This window comes from Zalophus californianus, chromosome 2 (assembly GCF_009762305.2).
Source record: "Zalophus californianus isolate mZalCal1 chromosome 2, mZalCal1.pri.v2, whole genome shotgun sequence".
Classification (NCBI taxonomy): domain Eukaryota; kingdom Metazoa; phylum Chordata; class Mammalia; order Carnivora; family Otariidae; genus Zalophus; species Zalophus californianus.
Genome location: NC_045596.1, coordinates 6,461,411 through 6,485,322, shown reverse-complemented (window position 1 = coordinate 6,485,322; position 23,912 = coordinate 6,461,411). Strand labels below are relative to the sequence as shown.

Here is a 23,912-nt window from a genome sequence, read left to right as displayed (position 1 = left end):
AAGATAGACACAGAGGTGGTAATTTGAGAAGCACTAAATTTCAGTGCACTTTTGGGCAAAACAAACTCACTTGCCCTCATGCACTGAGGGTGGCCCTATGAACTGGTGAGAATGCTCTGGAAAACCGTGGGGCCACATCTCTTAAAGTTGAAATGCAGCCGATGACTCCGTGATCCCGCTCCTCGACAGATACTCAGCAGAAAGCAGAAAGCACTGTGCCTGCACCAGGAGCCTCCCAGAGGACGCCAGTGTCGTTAGAAATCCAGCCACCCTGGGGCCAGCCGAGAAAGTCATCGGCCGGAGAAGGGATCAGTGCTGGGCATCCATAAAGACAGCGTACGTTCCTGCTACAGAGAACATGGTGAATCTCACGGAATGTTGAGTGAAGGAGGCCAGACGCGAAAGGGCACGTGCAGTAGGATTCCATTGACGTCAAGTTCAAAACCAGGCCTAACGGATCCAGGCTGCGGAAGGGAGGACGTGGCTGCTTTGACTTGGGTGGTCGTGGCACAGCTGTGTGTGCTGCAAAGAGCCAGGGGCCTGTCGCCGGAGCCTCAGACAAGCAGTGAAGAACGCTGCAGCCTGTGCATACTTCATGTCCTTGAAGGGGAAATACTTGCAGACCCCTGTGTGCTGCTCTTTCCACTCCATCTACCCTGGGAGTCGGTACGGCAGACAGAGCCCCCGGGATTCAGGGAGGCTACATAACCTGCCCAGGAGGGGCCCGCAGCTAGTGAGACACAAAGTCAGATTCTGCGGAGGTCTCACTGTGGCACATGGAGCCCCACTGAGAGCACATCACCTCGTGCTGCCTCCCACGTGGGTGGGGGTGGTGGTCTGGAGGTGACAGTGGGTCCAGTGGCAGGAGGAGGAGAAAGACGGCCTAATACAGCAAGTAGGTGAGAAACCCCTTTAACAATCCAGGGGGCTTTTAATGACCCAGCGCCCTCGATCCCCACCCCAGGCCCACATCCAGTAGACCAATACTACCAGTACACCTCCATGACATGTTTCTGGGCTTGCCTCGAGGCGGTTTGTCTCCCCTTCCCTAAAGACAGCATGGAGCCTGGCCCAGGGTGGGCGCTCTGGTATCACCTCATTAGTCCTTGTGACGTACTTCGGTTTCAGTGACAAGAGGGCTCAGTAACCCGGGGCTACTGGAGGATTCAGGTCCAAATGTGTTTGTGAGGAAAAGCAAAACCCAGTGCATGCAAGACAGCTTCCCAACAGAATCTCTTTCGATGTGAAATCCCGCTACGGGCTTGGGGTGTGATCTGTCTTCTGACCCCGAGAGTGGCAAGCTCTCTCACATGTACCCACTCTTATGCCAAAATCCAGCTTTCTGGAATGAGGACAAAGATGAACTACACAACCCACCTCTCGTCCATGTGTAATTTAGGAATCCATGTAAAAGGTAAACTTTTGGTACCTAGTAAATGAGAACTAGAACATGCCCTCTGTGGCTCACCTTGTAGAAAAGAAACTTAGAAGGCCTATGTTAGCCATTTCTTGAAAGCTGAATCGGAAGAAGGGAATAAAAGCTGAATATATACTAAGCTCTGGTAACCACAGAGTACAGGGAAATATATAGAATATGCCTTTTCTCTTAGATGAATATAATGATTGACCTCCAGTTTCCCATCCACCAGTGCGATGGTAGTTCTGTATCTAGGCATAAGTCAAAGTCCAGCTTCATCACTGAGACAAAAAAGAATAACACTGGCCAGGAGGATCAGTTCTCAGTGGTGGAATAAAGAAGTAAGATGCATGGTCCATAGCTTTCACTAATGGAGACAAATATGATAAAACCTCTGATCTCTGAAAACTTGCCTCCTTCAACTACAGAAGTGCTATCTAAATAAAACAACAATCTGTATCAGACTGCTGCTTCCCTCCCCACCCCCCAATTCCAAGAAATCTATTTTGGAAAAAGAGAGGTAATTACAGGCTAGTGAGATGCTCAAAGTAAAAAAAAAAAAAAAATTTAAGATTTTATTTATTTATTTGACAGAGAGAGATACAGCGAGAGAGGGAACATGAGCAGGGGGAGTGGGAGAGGGACAAGCAGGCTTCCCGCCGAGCAGGGAGCCTGATGCGGGGCTCGATCCCAGTACCCTGGGATCATGACCTGAGCCGAAGGCAGGCGCTTAACGACTGAGCCACCCAGGCGCCCCTGTACATCTTCTTTAGAGAAATATCTATTCAAATCCTTTGCCCATTTTTAAATTGCGTGGTCCTTAATTTGAATTAAATTGTTTTAATAGGACCTGGGCAACTCAAGTTTTAACTCTGAAAGAGAAATAATATGTTTAGAAAGATGAGAGCTTTTCAAAAATATTCATGGAAGTCTGCAGGCCTGTCAAAATGCTATTGACCTTGACTTTTATGAGCTTATTCTCACAAGCATCCTGTGAGGCGGGTTTCAACAGAGGACTAAGAACCGTGGTCCTTGAAAGCCTCTTTCCTCAGATCATCTTCCTGCACCATGGGAGCAAGCCGCTTGTACTTGCCTGAAGCAAAATCAGTGCGGAGACCCCTGTGTGATTTTGCAAAGTGGTCATGCAGGGTTCTCCACATTAATTTTGCTATTTTTAAGCTTTCTTCACATAAATGCCCCTCTGTCAGCAGCTGTTGCATTCTTTGGCTTCTGCATCGGCCCACGTCTAGCTGGGCCGACTAGTCGGTGCAGAGGGAGGGGCAGCCCTGGGTGCAGTCCTGCTTGGCCTCGCTCTCTGTGCTGAGCTGTGGCTTCCTCATCAGACCGCAAGATGCCTAGTGTGCCAGACATTAAGGAGGGCCCAGCCCGGGACAGTCACACTTCTTAGCCTTTTGGAGTGAACAAAATAGCCCATCTTCTCCCAAATCCTGCTTGTCAGCAGCATCATGGAAAACGGCAGTGCGCACAGCTGACAAATGCCAGGCAATGCCAGAAAGTAAGGTGTCCCATACGAAAACTGCAGTGTATCCAAATGCATCCCTGGCGGGTTCAGGGATACCCAAGGGCCAGACCCAGCAGACCAGTGTGGAAATAGGCAGAATATGGTAGAATTCAATCTTACACTCAACTTAGACACGCAGCTGTAAAGCCAGACACAAATATCATTAGATTGGTTTCTAAAGTCCCTGGGGCACCAGTGTTGTGTTTGAGTCCAAATCAGGCAGGCAGCTGCCAAAACCAAAGGGTGGTCTGTGTGCAGGGACCTCAGGAATGGTCTGTGGATTGTGCCCCTTGCCAGACCCAGAGGCATGACTTTACACCTGGGGAGCCCTTCCCACCACCAACTGCACCACTGAAGACCTCTCTCCATGACACTGACCGTCAGAACCTGTGTAGCTGGCCTTGTTTCTTCATCCCCATGGGGCTTGAGGGAACTGAGAGAGAGGCCACCTCCTCCAGCCCCGGTGCATGGGCACTGGGCTGTCAGCCACATTGCTGCCAGGTGCTGCCAGCAAGTTCTAACTTGAGAACCTTGGGTTAACAGACAAGATGACAGAAACGAGGACTCTATCATGGCCTAAGTATATGTTTTCCTTAATTTTGCCACATTTGCCCAATCCTGCCTTAAATGCATCCCGGTAAAGGGGCGCCTGGGTGGCTCAGTCGGTTAAGCGTCTGACTCTTGGTTTTGGCTTAGGTCATGATCTCAGGGTCGTGAGATGGAGCCCCGCATCGGACTCTGTGCTCAGCGGGGAGTCTACTGGAGATTCTCCTTCCCTCTTCCTCTGCCCCTCCCCACCACTCCACCCCAACCCCGTGCTCGCAGGCTCTCTCTCTCTCTCAAAAATAAATAAATCTTTTTAAAAAATGCATCCCGGTAAAACTGACAAAAAATAAAAACCAGTCCAGATCTTGAAATGCTGTGGAGCTTGCACTTGAACATGTAACTGGGAGGGGGGGTGGGGAGTAGGTTCACAGCCCCCCACTGTGCACGGGGAGGACAGTTGAGCAGGAAGGCCTCCTGGACTGCACTCAGGAGTCCCAGCTGGGCTCCCTGTCCCTAATTGAGTATGTGGTCTGGGTCAAGCCTCATTTTCCCCTTGGCTTCCCAGAATGTCTAAAGCTTCTCCTGGCTCAAAAATTGTTACTGATAACCCGAACAGTAGTGCAGCAACCACGAGTGAACGTCTGCTGGGTTTCAGGCACAGTGCTGTGTGCTTTGCACATATCAGTTCATTCACTCACAGCCCAAGAGGCACCTTCAGTACCCCACTGTTCAGACAAAAAAAGGGAGGTTCAGAGAGGTTAACTATTAAAGGACCAAGCCAGGACCTGAGCCGAAGGCAGGCGCTTAACGACTGAGCCACCCAGGCACCCCAAAGTAAATTGGGGTATAAAAAGTAAAAACTCCCGACCCGATTCCAAAGCCTTCCTCCCAACACAGTGCCCCTGAATCCCATCATCACAGCGGCACGTCCCCAGATCGGAATGGGACACGTTGCTATTGAGTTCAGGGGGCAAGTAAGGGACTTGTGGGCAAAGCCTACTCCAATCTCAGCAAGTGGCAGGACACAGCTCTCCTCCGGCACCACACACTGGGACTCAGAATACCATGTCCGAGAGCATTTCCATCCAGTTGGAGCCCTGGGACAGCAACACAGCTAAGTGATGGGCTCTGTCTCAGGTGAGTGATTTCCCCCACGTGGTCACAGTCTGTCTCAGGCTGGAGTGGGGTAGGGCAGGGCCACAGTGCGGACAGACTGGACCATTACAGACAAACCACCTCTCAAGAGGGGGCCTTCTGGAGAGGCACAGACTGTCAAACACTGAGGACTGTCGTGACCATTTCTGGACCAACTACTACAACTCACATGTTTTAACAACACAACAAACCCACCCAAACCTCTAATTAAAACTGTATAGAAGTGATGCAGTTAAAACAAATACTTTTTTGTCTGACCAAAGGAGGAATTTTTTTTGACTTGTCACATTTTTAAAAGTTTTCCACCATAAAAGTATTCTTTAAAGTACAATAATTTGCACCACCACAGATTTAGAATTTTGGATAAGAATATATTTTCTCATAAAAGTTCTACCAAAAATAGACTTTTTCCTTAACTTAAAAATACAGCTTTGGAAAGCAAAATTGGAAGTTGTTATAATTCATTACATGTCTTATAAACAGCCGTGAAAGAAATCAACAGAACGGATTCAGTTTTTAAATATAAAAATGTTCATTTCAAAAGCTTGACTTTGTCCTTCAATAACTTAAAGGTGGGGTTCTTGCTGATTTTCTTGTTAAAGATGGTCAGGAGCTCCTCTTCAGACTTGTGATGTTCATCCGTCACCGCATAATACTGAGCTAAAACCTTCACAAAGAAAAATAATCATCAAATGGGTGATTTTTCCTGAAAATTTACCTAAAATGTTCTTTCTTTAACCGCCAACAGTAAAAAATAAAAGGAACCCAGGTATTGGTAGCACAGGTGTGTTCTGTGGAAATTCAGACATCTGTACCCATAGGAGTACCCTGCTGGGTGTGTGTTACCCAGAGACATAGAGTTAGACACAAAAACAGAAGAAACCACTGCTCTAGAATAAGCGAAAGAGAGCAAAATACCAAGAACAGTCATTTTCAAGTTTAATATGGGCACCTTTCCGGCTAAGGAAGTACGATGGGATTTGGCCCAATTCCCTGAGGAGCTAGTGAGCAGCTCAGAAATCATTGAGATACAAACAAATGTGCAGTATTTTAGATTAAAAAAACAAACTGTACATCTTAAAGAAGGGGCTCTCCCCAGCTTCTATACTTGGGTTCTGGCGCCATACCTTTTTCCTTAGCTTTTTGATGGCTACTTCATTGTCTGGGGCCTGTTTCAGAACTGCTTTAATAGTTCCTTTCCAGTTGAATTTCCCTACAATATAAAGAATGATATGTAAAACATTTTGTTTTGGTGCACTACCGGAGGAATAAAGAAACCATCTGGGTGACATCTATTTGCCACCCAGGAAATGAACCCACTCTTGACAGTACCGAGTAACAGGTGCCTGACCTGTCCGAGCACAGTGGCCGAAAGCCTGACTCGCCTTCCAGGACTCGCTCTCAGAGGGAGCAGGTCATGGAGGCATCCTAAGTACCATCACCACTACAAGAACAAAGCCAGAGGACTAAGTTTCCCAGTTTCAAGACTTGTGATGTAGTTACAGTGATCAAGACTGTGTGGTATTTGTAGAGGAACAGATACACAGATCAATGAAACAGAATTAAGAACCAGAATAGAACTACACAAATACACCAAACTGATTTTTGACAAAGGTACAAAAGCAGTTCAATGAGGTGAAAGCCTTCTCAACAAATGGTGCTGACGGACAAAGCAGTAAACCTTGTACTGAGTTTCATACTTTACATAAAAATCAACTCAGGGCGCCTGGGTGGCTCAGTCGTTAAGCGCCTGCCTTCGGCTCAGGTCATGATCCCAGGGTCCTGGGATCGAGCCCCACACCGGGCTCCCTGCTCAGCGGGAAGCCTGCTTCTCTCTCTCCCACTCCCCCTGCTTGTGTTCCCTCTCTCGCCGTGTCTCTGTCAAATAAATAAATAAAATCTTTAAAAAAAAAAACAACTCAAACGGGATCACGGGTTTAAGAATAAAATATAAAACTTTAAAACATTCAGGAAAAAACATGGAAAAAAAAAAATCTTTGGGATCCCGGGCTAATAAGCAAAGAGTTCTCAGACTTGGCACTAAAAGCATGACCTGTTAAAGGGAAAACTACAAATTAGGCTTCATCAAAACTACAAAATTTGCTCTATAAAAGATTCTGTTAATGGGGTGCTTGGGTGGCTTGGTTAGTTGAATGTCTGACTCTTGATTTTGGCTCTGAGTCATGAGGTCTAACCTGTTGCTGGGCACTGCACGGGGTGTGGAGGCTGCTTAGGATTCTCTCTCTTCCTCTGCCCCCCTCCCCCCATCGTGTTCTCTCTCTTTCTCTCTTTAAAAAATAAAAAGGGAGGGGCGCCTGGGTGGCTCAGTCATTAAGCGTCTGCCTTAGGCTCAGGTCATGATCCCAGGGTCCTGGGATCGAGCCCCAACATCGGGCTTCCTGCTCAGCAGGAGGCCTGTTTCTCCCTCTCCCACTCCCCCTGCTTATGTTCTCTCTCTTGCTGTCTCTCTCTGTCAAATGAATAAATAAAATCTTAAAAAAAAAGGAAAAAGGAAAAAATTTAAAAAAGATTCTGTTAAGAGAATAAAAAGACAAGCTATAAACTGAAGAAAAAAAAATTACAAACTACATATCCCACAAAGAATTAGTATTTACGACTGGATATGTAAAGAACTCTCAAATCTTTAACAGTAAGAAAGAAAACCCAATATGAAAATGGGCAGGAGACAGGAACAGACGTTATAATGAAGGGATAACACAGATGGCAAATAAGTACATGAAAAGATGTTTGACATCATTAGGGATAATAAATTAAAATCACCCCGAGCTATTACTACACACTTATCGGAATGGAAAAAAATAGTACCACCGCCAAACCCTGGCCAGGACGTGGGAGAACTGGGTGAGTCTGACACTGCTGGGGTGATATCAAATGGTACAACCACTCTAGAAAATGCTGGCAGTTTCTTTAAAAGCTCAATATGCAGTCACCACACCACAGAGCAATTGCGCTCCTGGACATTTCTTCCAGAAAAAGTGATGTGTGCTCCACACAAAAACCTGTACCTAAATGCTGACACAGCTTTATTCATATCAACCAGAGACTGGAAACAACCCACACGTCCTTCAAGAGATGAACGGTCAAACAAATTCGTCCATCCATGCCATGGAGAAGGACTTAATGAAAGGACTGGATTACCAATTTGTGCAGCAACCTGGACATACCTCCCCAGAATAAGGCTGAGGGAAAAGAGTTAATCTCAAAAATTCACATACTAAAATGATGCCATCTGGGTAACGTTCGGAAAGTACGAAATTACAAAAGTGGTGAGCAGATCAGTGATTGCCGGGGGCAAGTGGGGCGGGGGAGAAACAGACATGCTCCACCGGGGCCCACAGCGGGGCTCCCTGTGGCGGTGGGCACCTTCCTCTTGACTGCACTGATGTCAGCACCCTGGAGATGCTTAGCTGTGCAGGGCATGACCCTTGGAGGAAACTGGGACTTAGGTCTCTTTTACTTCTTACAACTGCAAGTGAATCTACTATCGTCTTAAAACAACAACAAAAAAGAATTAAAAAAAGCCTCATAGGTTCCAAGTCAGGTGTGGGTGGATTCCAAGCTAAGAGGTCTAACCCAACTTAGGCGGTTACTAAACCTTCATTAATAATAAAGCCTCCATTTCCATTGGAATCCTGGGGTCTCTTCTTGATCAGCAGGACCCCAGGGAATGCTTCAGGCCCAAGGAAGGAGGAGCAGCTCTGTGGAGGAGGCAGCATTCTAGAGGAACGATGAAGGCCAGGGACTGGATTCTGAGAGGTACACATTCTGGCTGAGGGCGGTCCAAGCAAGGAGACGTGGGGAACAGCTAAGTCTGGGAGGCACCTCTAGGAGAGTAAGGGGGGGCAGGGTCACAGGAAGCAGAGAGAAAGGAAAGGGAACACGGTCTCAGAAAGCCATGCTGGGTTTATCTTCAGGTCCAAAGATCATGTATTTCGAGTCAAAGACACTTTTACCTCTAAAGCCAGACACTGGAGAGTGACCCATAGAGCTCTCCCCGGCTCCTCCGGAGCCACACCCTACCTGAATCTGCTCCGTCTTCCAGATAGTGCCTCTGGAGGGGAGGATCTGCCTGAAGGCCCGGGTCATCTCCCTCTTCCCCACCCTGGGGGCAGACCTCTCCAAATGACGGCGGTGATACCTTTTGCAGGAGCCTCATGGTTTTCCGGTTCTCCACCCTCAGGAGGTCCTGAGACCTTTCTCTGTTTCTTCTTAGAACCTGTGTCATCTAGGTAAGTAGAAAGATTTAAAAAAAAAAAAAAAAAAAAAAATTGCATTTATGATAGCAGCTACCATTTAATGAAAGGCACGCACGGCCAAGCCATGTACGTCCGCCATCTTGCCCACCACCCAAGCAGCCCAGCACCGTGGTCTTCTCCTCCTCCACGTCATAGGAACACATGGCGAGTTGAGAGGTGCTCACTTGCCTGGCCTGGGCCCAAAGCTTATGCTCTTGGCCTTACTTGGTTAAAATGCGAGGTCTAACAGATTGTACCCAGCCCCAATTCACTGCTTTACGATCTGCTTCACAAAGCCCAGAGCATACGCTAGCCACACACCTTCCAAGTGCTTCTTTCTCTTCCCAGGCAGGGCTTTTGTGGACTCCTCCTCGGGGTCTCCCGTGTGGGCCCCAGCTCCATCCTCTGCCCTGTCAGCGGCCCCCTTGGCCTTGCTCGCCTTGCTCTGTCTCTTCCTCCCTGCAGAGCCCAGGGCCTCCCCTCCGGCCTCCTGCTCGGCCTCCTGCTCAGCCTCCTGGCCTGTTTTGTGCTTCTTCGGCTTCTGATTCTTTGAATTCTCCTGGTGGTTTTCTAATTTTAGTTCTTTCTTCTCTTTTTTCCTATTCTTCTGCCTTTCTTCCTTCCTTTCTCGTTTATTCTTCTTCAACTCTGCTTGCTTTTCTGTGCTGTCATGTGTTCCAGAGGCTGGGACCTTGGCGGAGACCTCTGTGTGGGGCGGGCAGGGTGGGCTGGCCGCCTGGGGGAGGGGCTGCTGGTCTTGACCCTTACTGACCGCTTCCTTATTACAAGGCAAAACCAAAAGACACATAAATACTCATTCCAGATCGTTGTTCACGTCACTGCACATGTCTACTGAGAAATTGTTCCAAGAAAAATGTCTACTACTTACCATTTTATAACTCTGACCACCCCCCAAGAGCTAAAACATAGCAGTAAATATTATCAAATGGAAAAAAACTTCCCCCAGCCCACACGCCACCCTGCATTTAACAAGACATTTTCATTCCACTGGAAAAGTGAAGAATCCTTATGTCACTTAAGCTAGACAGTTCACTCTTCATTTTTCTTTCTGATAGAAGATGAGCACTTAGGTGTGACAGAAACCACGGGATTTACGCATCTGCAGACCTGGATTCAAGCACCAGCTTGGTTAATTACTAGCTGGGTGACTCAGGGCAAGTTATTTATCTGCTCTGAACCAATTTCCTCACTGCTAGAATGAAAGACTTAGTAAGATGTACCTTATACAGCTGATGTACGAATAAAATGGGAAGTTATGGCATGTGCTAATAGCAGCTCACGGGGCTCAGGAAGGAGTAGACTGAGGATACTCAAATAAGCCGCTTAGCGTACAGGAAAGGTTCTGTAAACTCTGCAGTACTAGACAGGTCTCATCTACTCATTATTCCGCACAGAAGATGACGCTTGGAGGAAGAGTCTCAGGGACACGTGGAGTAAGGACGCAGAGGAAGCTAAGGAGCTACATGCCCTGGAGTAAGATAAACCTCCACCTGCTGCACAACCTTATCTGAGCCAGCACACAGATCCGACTGGGAACAGACTCCAGCAGAACGAGCCCCACTGTCCGCTGCATCCCCACCCCCAACTCTGAACATATATGCTGGTCTCTATGACAGCCCTTTCTCGAGATGGCCCCAGCACTGTCCTGAACTGCTCCGTGAGTCTTAACACGTCTGGACTGAACTGCTTCAGGAACCGCTGACTCCTCACCTAAGACCTGCACCCCAGTCCCATCTTCATTAGTTACCACCAGGTGCCAGGCCAAGTCACCTCTAGTCTTCTTCCTTTGGGAGCCTGGGTCTAAGGAGGGAGATCCTACCCCCCAAACTGAGCCAAAAAAAGGACTGGCTTTGACTCACGCCTCATTCAGTGCACAGCCCTGGCTGACAGCACAGCCCCCAGGAGAGGAACAATAAGCCTACTAGCTGCCGTTTCCCCAGCAGCTCAGGGAAATCAGCCAGGCCAGGCACATGGCGGGCGGGCAGGGAATGAGCTCAGAAAGAGACTCAGGAGGAAGAAGGGGACAAAGTCACCTCACTCCTGGCCTACAGTCTCATTCCTATCCTATAGTCAGGCACTGTTATGACCACTGAGAGCCTCAGCCTCCCTTCTGCCCAGTTCAGACCATGTCTCCAGCTGGTGCCTTCGCTCTGCACCCAGAAAGAGGGATAGTCACCCGATCTTGCAGCCACTCGGTAATGGGTGGACAAACTCATCCCCCATCTTCTTTCTACTTCATTCCAGACTCTCTTTAAATGTGGTCTCTTCAGTGATGCCTTCGTTGACCCTATTTCCGAACAGAGCCCCTCCCACCCCGCACCCCTCCTCCTGCCTTCCATTTGTTCCTCGAGCTTCCCACGCCCTGTCCTGCTGCTCTGGCCCAGACCGACATACACAGTCATCTGTCCCACACTGGAACACAGCTCTGCGAGGGCAGGACTTTGGCCTGATTACGGCTGCCTGCACAGGGACCAGACGAGCTGTGCTGGGGCAGAGGAAGCCTCCCCAGACGAGGACACAGGGCCTCCAGCTGGCTGGATCAACACCAGGGGCAAAGTGGCAATAGCTGTGTTTTACAGAGCTCAGTTACCATGAGCTGTGTACTGATTATTCATTTATTCCAAAATATGCTCACAGTTTCAAAAGGGAAATCAGAAAAAACTTTTTTTTTTTGAACTTTGCAGTGAACTAAGTAATCCAAATCTTTGATTCTTACTTTAAAATAATGGGAATAACCTTTAGAAGGCACGTGCCACAGAAATGCTAATTATATGACTGGTGACAGTGCCACTCGGGCAGCACATGTACAACTAGAATAATACAGAGATTAGCGTGGCGCTGTGCAAGGACAGCATGCACATAACTGGTTCTAAGATTCCAAAGACCCAATTTGTATGTTCGGAAAGAGACAAATGCCAGGACAGTTTCACTGCCCAAACTATTCTAGGTAAGTCAGTCAACTCCCGGCAATGTGAGTAGAATAAAATACGGTTAGAAAACCCCACTGTTTTTAAAACTACTAATGATGTAAGTCTCCAAACGGGATATAAGATCCAAGTAGGAACAAAGTGCAGGTCAATTAATGGGGAAAAAAAATTTAATTTAACAATGTCACGAATAAGGTGGCCAACAATATCAAACCAAGACTCTCTGCATGGAGTCCACATCTAGGGGTTTCTCAGATCGAACCTGAGAGGTGGCTAACTGAATTACTCCAGTGGGGTTCTCATTCCACCGAGAGGAGACAGATGCTTAGCAGGTGCCCACTACCCACAAGCACCCACAGAAAGGGGTGCTTTCATAGCCTCAGCTGCTTTAATCCATGTATGGGGCCTTCTGTGAACCCCTCACCTAAAAGAACACTTAGTCACTCCTATGTCCTCACTGTTTATTCTCTTCATGGCACTGTGGCCACCTGAGATATTATACATTTTTTGTTGAGGGCCTGGCACAGATCAGGTGCTCACCAAGTACTGAATAAATGCATGAATAGGACTATCCATTTTCTTTGAGACAAGGAAACCGAGGCTCAGAGAGGTTAAATAAAGTGCCCAAGATCAAACATTTGGCCAACAGCACCGCAGGGGTTCAAACCAGGTCTGTCAGACACCCAAAGTTCCTGCTCTTTCCAGTACATCCCACTGCCTGATTTCTGAGCAAATTGTCTCATGTTAGCTGGTACCATTATCAAACATTGGGATTAAATACCTTTCTCTGCACAATAAGGAAATCTTCTCTGCAGTGCATTCAGTTTATTCTTTCCCATAAATGAAGGCACAAAGAGGCTCTCTGAAAAAGAAGGCTGTCTTGACCTCCAAAAATAAGACATTCCCATTTCATTATTACTAATCACTTTTACCACACTGCAAATCTAAAATTAGATCTGACTTACATTGCTGGAAGCTTCAGAAAAGATATTCCACACCTGTTCCAGAATAGATTCATTATGAACTTTTAAACTGTTCTTCATCCAATTCTGTAAGGAACAAAGAAAAAAAAACAAACCCATTTGTTCCATTTTGACAGGTACATGGCATGCTTCGTCATCAATGGGCCACACATCCCCTCCATTTAGGGAAGGTACCACAAATCCATACCTGAAATTTTGCCTTTTTCCTGGGAACGTTGTCAAAACCACTAATTTGCTCTAAAAGTTCTCTCACTTTGCGGCTGACATTGGGTCTTTTTACTAATTCATTAATTTTCTACAAAAAAGGAAGATAAAAATAATAAACAACTGGCACAGGAGTTTCATGAAAGCCAAATTAAATGTCCTTCCCATGGCTAGAGGTTTCCCATTCCAAGGCTAGATTTTACATTAATGTTGTCTATGTTTACAAATTCACCACAGTACTAGAAGTCCTAACCAGAGCAATTAGGCAAGAAAAAGAAATAAAGGCATCCACATTAGAAAGAAGTAAAATCATCTCTGTTCATAAATAATTTCATCTTACCTGTAGAACACCCTAAAGATTCCACAAAAAATCCCATTAGAACCATTAAATTCAGCAGTCACAGGATGCAAAATCCACACTTGAAAATTAAGTTCTAGATTTCTATACACTAACAAACACTCTGAGACTGAAATTAAGAAAACAACTCCATTTAAAATAACATCAAAAAGAATGAAATACTCAAAAATAAACAATCATTAAGGAGGGGAAAGACTTATATGCTGAAAACTGTAAACGTTATCGAAAGAATTTAAAGAAGACACAAATAAGGGTTCCTGGCTGGCTTAGTTGGAGGAGCGTGTGACTCTTGATCTCGGGTTTGTAAGTTCAAGCTCCACGTTGCATGTACAGATGACTTAATAAAAAAAGATGATTTAAAAAATAAAGAAAGAAGACACAAATAAATGGAAAGACATCGTGTGGGTTGAAAGACTTAATATTAAGATGGCAATACTAACCAAAGTGATGGACAGATTCAAATGCAATCCTATGAAAATCCAATTGACATTTGTGGGTTTTTTGCAGAAATAGGAAACTCCATCCTAAAATTCACATGAAATCTGAAGGGACACCAAATAGCTACAATAATCTTGAAAAAGAATAAAGTTGGAGGTCTCATGCTTTCTGATTTTCAAAGCTCAGCACAAAGCTAGCGTAATCACAAAAGCTTGGCACTGGCATAATGATGGACATGTCAACCAGTGCAAAAGGGCAAATATTGTATGATTTCACTTATATGAAGCCCCTAGAGTAGTCAAATTCAGAGAGAGAGAAAGCAGAATGGTAGGTGCCAGGGGCTGGGGAGGGGGGACATGAGGAGTTAGTGTTTGACAGGGACAGAGCTTCAGTTTGGGAAGATGAAAACGTTCTGGAGATGGATGGTGGTGATGGTTGCACAACAGTGTGAATGTACTTAACTGTATACTTAAAAGTGGTTAAAGTGGTAAATGCTATGTCATGTATAACTTGCAATTTTTTAAAAACTTGGAAAAAAAAAAGAAAATAAACCAAAAGTGAACAAAAGAATCAAACAAAAATGACTATTACAGACTAGGAAATTACTTGAGGACCAAGACGACAAGCTGCATTAAGACCTAATAAATAAATCTGAAATGGCAAGAACAGAACAGAGATGAAAATTAAATTAGTGACCTAGGAAATGCTTATGGCAATCTCAGTGAAGGCAGAGGAGAAAGATAGTTATTAAAGCAAGGCAATGACAGCACCCAAGACAGATGGTCACCCATGAGCCGACAGGACAAATCAATATAACATAATGCAGGGCAACGGTCTGCGTTCGGAAGAAAGCTACATATAAACAGACCAGAAGAAACGGATACAGGAGACTTAGAGAAGGGTGGGACAAAGACTCTCCAGGCCCTCAGGCAGAAAAACAAACCGAGGCAAGGACACAGGTGAACAAGGACTCAGTCAAGCTGGCTGGGCACTGGCCAGAATGGCACGGGTGTCAGAAGAGAACAGGGCACTGGTGACAAAGCTCGGAGGAAAACACCATGGCCCAAGCAAGCGGGCGACCTCTCCCTGACCCATCTATCCACTCTGTGAGCACAGAGACATCTAGAACGATGCTCTGAGAACAATAACACTGACAGGATTCCAAAATTCTGTCTTTAAAACTGAAGGGTTTAGGATTGAAAGAAAAGAACAAAACCCCCGAGTCCAGCTGTCAGGAGAGTTCATAGCCGGCTCAGTTTATTCTCCCAGCATTCCACATTTAGCCTCATCCATCTGTTCACACGGTCAGCTAAGGGCCCAGGGAGGAGTCCGATGGCTGGTGGGCAGGTGCACCAGGACAGAAGCTGAAGGACAGCTCTTGATCTAGAATACAGTGACAGCGCGACTGAAGCCTGACAGTTTACAGCAGGCCCTAGCAAACCTCTACGGTAAAGGGCCAGGTAGTACAAGATTTTAGGCTTTGCAGACCACCTGGTTTCTGTCCCAACTACTCAATGCTGCCCTGGTAGCTCTAAGTAACAACATACAACATGTAGGCAAATGGGTGTGGCTGTGCTGGGCTGCAGCCTGTGGACCCCTGCCTTTAGAGGATTTCATTCAAGACTTGGTAGCACTCCTACACCCAGGTACCGCAAGCTTGGGGCCTAGGATGTCATCTGTTTCCTGAGGGGGATCAAGATATAGTACGAGCCCAAGAGTGAGGCTGATGGTCACCGGTCTAAACATCTTCGTTCAAAAAAGGAGTTTCTCAATCTGCACTGGGCACCTAGTTAGTCCTTTGTGAATGGAGGATTTTCCCTCCCAGGAGTTTGCCAACTCAGTAAGATAGTGAATACCAGAAAACTCACATTTAAACTCTAACATTAAGGGGAGCTAACTATTATTTACTTGGTTTCTAGAATAGAGAACTTCCACAAAGACAGCATTTGTCTTTTCTTTTTTTTTTTTTTAAGATTTTACTTATTTATTTGAGAGAGAAGGCGGGAGAGAGCACAAGCAGGGGGAGTGGCAGACAGAGGGAGAGGGAGAAGCAGACTCCCTGCTGAGCAGGGAGCCCGACTCGTGGCTCGATCCCAGGACCTTAATCTAAGATCATGACCTGAGCCGGAGGCAGACGCTTAACTGACTGAGCCACCCAGGCGCCCCTGTCTTTTCTTTCTTCTACCTTCTATTCTGAATCCTTCCTGCTATCTGTTCTGTAAATGGTGGGTACCATCTCTCAGTGAATTAGGGATTTTGCTGCTTTTGCCATTTTTACTGTGCATGTTTCCATTTTATTTAAGTAGAAGATTCCTTATATTTATGAAAATATCTTTATTTTGCCCGATTCTGATGACTCAGAGGTGTCGCAGATTACAACATGGTTTACGTGATAAAAGCTGAATTATCACTAGAAGCAGATAAAGATTAGAAAGCTTCCATTCAGTCTCATAGCCAAGGAAAAGATAGTGAGAATTCTAAAACGTTTTTGCGAGAAGTCTGCAAAACATATGGGTCAAAGACAAAATACACCACAACTGTATTAACAGAGAAATAAAGAACTCTTTGTCATTGATTCAGTTGTTCAAAACCTCATTCTGTCCCAAGACATGAGGTTTCTGCGTCTTGCCTGCACGTATGATGTAGTTGTTCTTAGAGAAAGCGGAAGATGTCAGAAGAAGCTACCTGATGAATTAGAAAGACCTTACCTGAATCCATGCCTGCTGTTTAATATCGCCTTTGTGGGTTTTACCTTCATAACCTTTGCCACCATACTTCTGTTCTTCACTGATGCACTTGACGTGGTTTTTGTAGTCATCACCCCTTCAATGTGATAGAAAGTTCCACCATCAGACTGGTTCTCCAACTGGAGGCTCCATCTGATGCTCACATGCTGCTCCTGCCTTCTGCACGCCACAGTTTTACTATGCTTATCACCTCGTTCCTCCAAACTGTTCAATATAAAGCCCGCCCCCAAACTTTCTACAAATGTCTTAAACCCCACTGAAATGCAGTTTTTTTTTTTTTGGTCCTAAGTGAGTATATATAGAATATAAGAAAGAAAAGTAATTCTCTGCAATGGGGTAGCTTTAGCTTAAGTAACGAAATCTCTATGATTTTCTGGTAATATAGTAGGCCATCACTAATTCGTTGTAGAATAAGTTAAAAGCTGGAGTAAAATGGTGGTATCTTGTCACTAGAAAGTTCTAGATCTGCAAGTCTTGGCAAACAAGGAGACTCGATTCTGTCTCCTACGATCATTTTGAAGCTCCATGGGATCCTTGGGGAAATGTTTGGGACCAGGTGCCCCAATGAGAAACAACCCAATTTTCACCTGTTTTATAGATCAGGCTTCCTCCCAGGATTAGTTATCAACAAAGTCTTTAGCAGTTTCCAAAAATTGTTTTTAAAAAATCACTGCTCTAGAATGAAATTAAAATGGACTTTTAGCAAATGTCATCCAAACACCACAGAGGACACTGAGGCCGATGTACCAAAAGCTGCCTTTGCACGTAAACCGTGTGAAGCTGAAGGGGACTCAGCAGAAGACTGAGGTGAGCCGTCTGCAAATAATGACCCACCTCAGGAAAGAGTAGGCAAGCAAGTCAAAGATCTGTCCTGCCCCCCCCCCCCCCCCCCCCCCCAGTCCTCACCTTTCCAGAGACACCTCAGTGGAAGTACCTGACACACTCGGGGGCAGGAGCTCACTCCTACCATATTCTGTGAACTTCTAGGGGGGACCCAGTCTCCCCCGAGGCCCCCGCTGCTGTAAATGAGTCAGCTCTTGTTCCGGTTTATAAATCCAGCTCTTTGTGTGACCAGCGCACCGTACTCCTGAAGCCTTATGATGGGTGGTCACCCCTCAGGGTCTGGTAATGGTGGCTAGGAGGTGTCGCTGAGTGCCACCGACAGACCAGATGCTCCAGACATCCTCAGCCCCCCTCCCTCTGTCTTCTCTTTAGACCGTCCTTAGAAAGCAAATAGGCTGTAAAGCAATTTTTTTTCTTAATTTCTTTCCTTAAACTTGCCTCCATTTTTTTTTTTTTTTTTTAAGGCTTCATGGGGCCAGGGCTTCTAAAACTGGTCTGGACCTTTACTTTGATCTACGTGAATTATGTAGACCTTACCAGAAATCTTTACCACAGTCAATGCAAGACAGGCATTCACAGTTCCTGCAAATAGCCACATGCTTTTCCACTTGTACTTTCTTCACTGATTCACCACATGCATTGCATGTAAAAAATACCATTTTTAGCTAAATGGTTAAGTATTCTCTATCCAAGGTAGGTTTGAAGTCTTGTCCTAAGAGAAAATTAAAAGAAAGGAAAAAATAATTATCATTGTAATCTGAAACTTCTATTCCCAATAAACAATCATACAGCTCACTTTTCAACCATAATTTCACATAAAATAGCTACAAAAAACAGAATCAAAGTTGATTAGCAAACTACATAAAACTCTACCAGCATGTACGTAAAGTTATTACTAACAGTAATAGTGGCTGACATTTGTTAAGCACGTGCTTACCATGTGCGGGCCTGTTCTAAGAGCTTTATACATATTACCCTATTTAATCTTCACAGCAACCCTGGGGGGGAAGGACTGTTACTGTGCACAATTTACATGGCAAATGGAAACAGAGATTAAGTTACTTCTCCAAGGTCACAGAATAGCAGACCCAGGATTTAAATTTGGCAGGCTGGCTCTCCAGAAGTTTTAGGGGCATTAAGCAAAATGTCTTTCCTTTTCTAATGTTAAGCTCGCTTGCCCGCCTCCCCCTTGCCTTTAGATGTGAACTGCCAAATTATTTCAGAACATAGTGAGGGGGGAATTCAGGGAAGGATTAGAAAATGAAGAGGTCTAAATATTTCTCAAAGCACAGAAAACATTCATATAGGCATGACTATGTATCCACAGGTGTTAAAGATGAGGATGTGCCCCTCAGTTTTAGTGGACAGGGAGTAGGTGAGGGAGGGGCCTCCTTCATGTGGCTTCTTATCAGATCAATAAAGAAGTGGAACCATGTATCAAGGTGTCCCAGCTGCTGGGCACTGAATTACTGGACGGCATTCACAGACCCACATGTCCCAAGCATTGCTCCGAGATTTAGTATGTCTGTTGCAAATACATAACCACAATTTACAGATTTCATGGAAACATTCCTGTGCTCAACAAAACACAAATTCATCCAAAAGTACTACAGGAATCACAGTAACTTTCCATGGCTACATAATTTTTTAATCACTACATCCTTAAAGAATATTGTCATCTTATGTTATGAGTTTCACAGCAAAAATACTGACAACTGTTTGATCCAGTACCTTTTTCCTCCTCATTATAAAGGCGAAGGTGAGGGTCAGGTAAACTGGTGCACTCTGATTCATACAGAAATCCTTTAGCACAGATGAGCAATTGGGTTCACAAGAGAATTCCCATGCACGAAATCATGCTCTCTTCCACTCCCATGTTCTGGGTCACTGTCAGGGCTGTTCCCTTGTCTTTAGCCCTGAATGGAAATGTACATCCTGGCTGCAACCCCAGGGTTTACAAAGGCCCAGCTGTCTCTCGTGGAAGCCTCTTGCCCTGTGGGGCACTGTCGGACATCAGCTTGCCTGATACGCTACACACAAAGGCAGGTCCCCGGCTCCAGGTTCCCCTGTACAGCTTGCCATGAGTGTGGCAAGGGAGGACATGTGGTCAGCTGCGGGCTCGCACCCAATCCAGATGGAAGCAAACGTGATTGTTCTGGGATGCGAGGCAACCACGATCATCTCTCATCTGGTTATCGTAAAGATGGTCAGCTAGTCACAAGTGCTGGGGAGCTGCCATCACGTGGGCTATGACCCAGCTCCCTCCAACCCTGCGTTCTGCAGGCCGCAGATGGCCGCTCAATGGCAGACGAGATGGCCAGCTGCTCTGCCTCACAAGGGGAAACAAAGGCCAGAACGAGAACCAACACGTTATTCAGTAGTCTGTGGGGGCACTTTTGTGTAAGAACCAGAGCAAATCGTTAATTCGTCACCAAGAAATGGATGGCCATTGTAACCACAAGGTACAAGCAGCTGCGTTAAGCCAAATTATCTGCTGAAAAATTTAAAAGTACTTTCATTATGAAACCCAATGATGAAAAATACCCCCTCGAACTTAAGCTATGGCCTAGAGCTTTCTGACTTTCATTGCAGAAGTCTGTTCTGTTTCTCGAGGGACGAGGGGAGGGGAGGGGAGGTGGTTTTGGCAAGCTCTGAGAGCCAACTGGGAGACTCAGTGTGTCATGGAACGTCAGGAATTCAAGGCCCAGGAAAGATGGCCGGAAACAAAACGTATCAACTGAAAGAAGCCAGTGATGTTGACAAAAAAGATGCTCGGAATATCTGTGCAAAACATGTTATCTCTGTGGGGATTAGCCATGCACGGTGTAAACATCAATTCAGAAGAGGATTAGAATTTGGTCACATGTCCCATTGGAAAAATACCCTTCGACCCTTTTCATTTGGTCTTTTGTGGCAAATGTTCACATTTAGAAATTTGTGGGGGGTTTTCCTTTTTAAGAAGAAGGGGTAGCTTGTGGGAAAGTCACAACTCAGTCTCTCAGCGCCTCAGGGATTTTTAGAACCACTGCTGCATTTTTACACTTGATCTCAAATAGGGACAGTGTGGCCACCTGTTTGTTAACGAGATAAGGTTTGTAAGGAGCTTACCCCTCCCTTATTTAGAGCCCTGAGGACATCCCAGCGTTAGCCAAGAGTCACCTTGATGATGCCTCATATCTGAACACCTTTCCTGTATGCAGTAAACACGTGGGGAGGGGGGCTGCAAGGACAGCAAGCTCCGAACCATCCTAACTGCACGGCGGACAGGGGGGCCCAAGCCTTAGTGCAGGCTTAACAACTGCAGAAGCGTAAATGCTACAAGCTTACAAAAAGATGCCTTCTGAAAAGTCAGTCCCTCTAATGGAAGATAGCAAGCACTGCCTAGAACAAAAAATGAAACTTACTCAAATTTCACAAAAGTAAATGTGAAAGAACTTTAAATAAACTTTCATATGGATATTTTTGGTAAATTTGTAACATTTACATTTCAGAAATTTGGAAAGCTGGAAACAAGCTGTATTAGGACTTTTATGGGGCGCCTGGGTGGCTCAGTTGGTTAAGCAACTGCCTTCAGCTCAGGTCATAATCCCGGAGTCCTGGGATCAAGTCCCGCATCAGGCTCCCTGCTCCGCAGGGAGTCTGCTTCTCCCTCTCACCCTATCCCCTCTTGTGCTCTCTCTCTCTCTCTCTGTTTCAAATAAATAAAATAAAATCTTAAAAAAAAAAAAGACTTTTATGACACGCTGTCTGCAGGGCTCAGATACTATATATTTCAACCTTTAGTCCCAAGTGTAAAGACATGATGGCATTCTTTATGGGGTTGAGCCTAAATAAGGATCCCCTTTTCCTTCCCTGGCTCCCCAGCTCTCTGACAGCAGGCCAGGTCCCAGTACAGCCATGGAGATTCTTTGTGCTCTTCCTTCTAGAGATGTGGACACATGAAAAAAGAGAGAGCAGTGTTCATGCACTGGTCAAGAGCATACTCGGGTTCTCACCCCAGGTAAGTCACTGTAATTCATTTCGGCAGACCTTTGGTCAATGCCAAGTGTGCATCAGAATCCAGATACACCTGGGTGCCTTCCCCAAAGGAGACTAGCCCCTGTGTGAGCTTTTGGCTGTCTACTCATCTGTCTGGTCAACTTACTGAGCTCTCAGCAGATACCATAACCCAAGAAAAAGATGACGTATTACAGAATATGATCATTAGTTCTCCATATAGCCATTTCACATTAACCATCATAACTGCACCCAACACCTCCAGAACAGGTGTGATCCCACCACCACCCCAGCATCTGTAAGAGAAAATGGAGGCTCAAAGAGGTTAAGTGATTAGGCTGGAGACACAGGGAGTGGGAGAGGTGGCCTGAGACAAGCCCAAGCTTCTGCCATGCCTTGTCATCTTGACTTGTCATGTTTGTGGCCATTTGCTTGGCCATTACTCAGCACATGGGACCCTGAGACCCTCATCCCCAAAGAAAAACAACAACAACAACAAAAAAAAGACTCTACAATGACCTTCCATTTTACACTGAAAGGATTCTAAGGTCCTCACACATTGAGCAAGGACACCACCCGTGTCACAGTTGAAAATGTCAGGTGTTTGAAAATGAGGCTGAGTTGAGGTGAGCAAGTGGCAACAATAAAGGGCTGGGAACTTGTGAGGGACTCAGGGCACCTCAGGCCCCTCTTAACAGGATGGTGGCCACGTTCTGTTGAATGTTCTGTTGACTCAGGGCCAGAGATCTGAGCTGGAGCCTGCACCTGCCAATGAAAAATGACCTCAAGCTATCCTAACTTTCCAGATTCTGTTCACCTATAAAATGGGTCTAATATCTAATAGGAGATAGGAAAGATTCATCCTTACCCAATGGTAGAAAGGATTTCTTATGACCTATTAATTTGCCCATCAATGCTATTACACCCAGTCCCCTCCTAAACCCATGTCTCTTAAACATGACCCTCACTCATCTAGCTTCATTAATTCACTCATCTCCTCTGGCTCCCCGCCCCATGGGGGCCTACTCTACCACTCTGTTCCCCAATACAAGGACCTCACATTTAGTTCTGGAATTGCAATTTGGAGTTCTCTTTAAACCTTCCTGCCTCTACATTTTTATATTGTTTATTTTTACAAAAACTACATTCACTATTCTCAAAACATTCTCTCACAGACATGTGCACACAGACCTAAACCCCACCACCACCGCTAAAACAGCCCACTTGGGGGGCCAGGCTGGCAACCTCAGCACAATCCCCAAGGAGCCCTGTGACCTCCAACAAGTCACTGTCCCCTCTGAACTTCAGGTTCTCCCATCCGTGAAACAAGGGGTCAGGAGCCCCTTCCAGGGGTAGAATTTACAAGAAACCAAGAGTATGGTGCAAGGGAAGGACAGAGAAGTACACACTGTCCACCATCTTGCCTAAGCCCCTGAATGTGAGGTGAGGAGGCTCTCCATGTGCATTCATCCTATGAGTAGGTACATCTAGCTCCACTGAACAGATGAGCACAGGAGGCAAGTTGAGCCATGTCTCTCCACCTCCCCACGCACTACACATCACCAGCATCCCTTCACTGGTGTAACATCCGTGGAAGTCTACCACGTGTCAGACACTGTGCTAGGCACTGGGGGCCTGGGGGTGCTGTGTGAGTCCCAAGTGAGCCCTCTTCAGGGAAGTGAGCCTTGCAAGTACACCCCACCTGTCTCCCCAGAGGGTAGGTGCTGCAGAAAATCCTGACATTTACTGGTCCAGGTGCCAAGCCCTGTCCTAGGTGGTTAATAAATTTGGGCTCATGTATTCCTTGCAACACTTCTCCGAGTTAGGTTCTATAGTATTCCCTTCTGATAGACGAAGACACGGAGCACAAAACGATTAAGTAACTTGCAGAAGGTCGCACATCCAGTGAGCGGCAAACCTGGACTCCCGGACAGTTACCTACAGCGGCCCTAAGTCGGTGGTCTCAAGCACTGTGCCCTAGGCCTCCTCCTTAGGGGCGGAGCTCCCCAAGCCTCAGGGAAGACGAGAGCCTTGTCCCCAACACGCAGCAATGCTGAAGCCCAGTCCCGCGCGGTGACCCTGGACAGACGGGGTTCCCGGCACGAGGACCTTTCCGTCTTAGAACCGGGAAGAATCGGTCATCCTAAATCCAGGACTCCGTGCGCTGCCCCAGAGTACGAGGGAGGTCTGAACGGACCGCCTCCTCCTTCCGTGGGTAAGCCCAAGGAGGGGCTCTAATGGTGGAGACGCAGGCAGCGGCCCCACCAACCGCTCCGGAGCCCCAGCCTCCCGGGTCGGACCTCTGGGCCGCCGCCGCTCACCTCTCAGCCAGCGCCCGCCAACGCCTTCAACCGGCCGCGAGGAGCACGTGGAAAAGCCGCCGCCTGGCCAGCGCCACAGCCGCCTCCCTCCAGAGCGTCTGAGCGCCGAGCTCGCCGCCGGGCCGCCTCGCGCGCCTGCGCGCCGCGGCCACACTCCCGGCGGAAGTGACGGCCCCGG

General features: G+C 46.5%; 1 protein-coding gene across 1 annotated transcript; it reads right to left on the bottom strand.

The window, feature by feature from the left end:
• Nucleotides 1-4,977: 4,977 nt before the first annotated feature.
• Nucleotides 4,978-23,885, bottom strand: LYAR (Ly1 antibody reactive). The gene is made up of 9 exons (XM_027598129.2): nucleotides 23,735-23,885; nucleotides 17,955-18,129; nucleotides 16,536-16,650; nucleotides 13,015-13,122; nucleotides 12,810-12,893; nucleotides 9,218-9,674; nucleotides 8,800-8,886; nucleotides 5,768-5,853; nucleotides 4,978-5,307 (listed from the first exon to the last, which is right to left on the bottom strand). The coding sequence occupies exons 2-9, from the start codon at nucleotides 18,074-18,076 to the stop codon at nucleotides 5,173-5,175; spliced, it is 1,194 nt and encodes a 397-aa protein (XP_027453930.2). The 5' UTR covers nucleotides 18,077-18,129; nucleotides 23,735-23,885; the 3' UTR covers nucleotides 4,978-5,172.
• Nucleotides 23,886-23,912: the final 27 nt, after the last annotated feature.

Coding starts and splice junctions, on each gene's coding strand:
- LYAR (XM_027598129.2), bottom strand. CDS start 18,076: ATGGTATTTTTTACATGCAATGCATGTGGTGAATCAGTGAAGAAAGTA. Junction 16,651..17,954: donor GACTGTGGTAAAGATTTCTG/GTAAGGTCTACA, acceptor ATCACATTGAAG/GGGTGATGACTACAAAAACC. Junction 5,308..5,767: donor TCAAAAAGCTAAGGAAAAAG/GTATGGCGCCAG, acceptor TTCTTTGTGAAG/GTTTTAGCTCAGTATTATGC.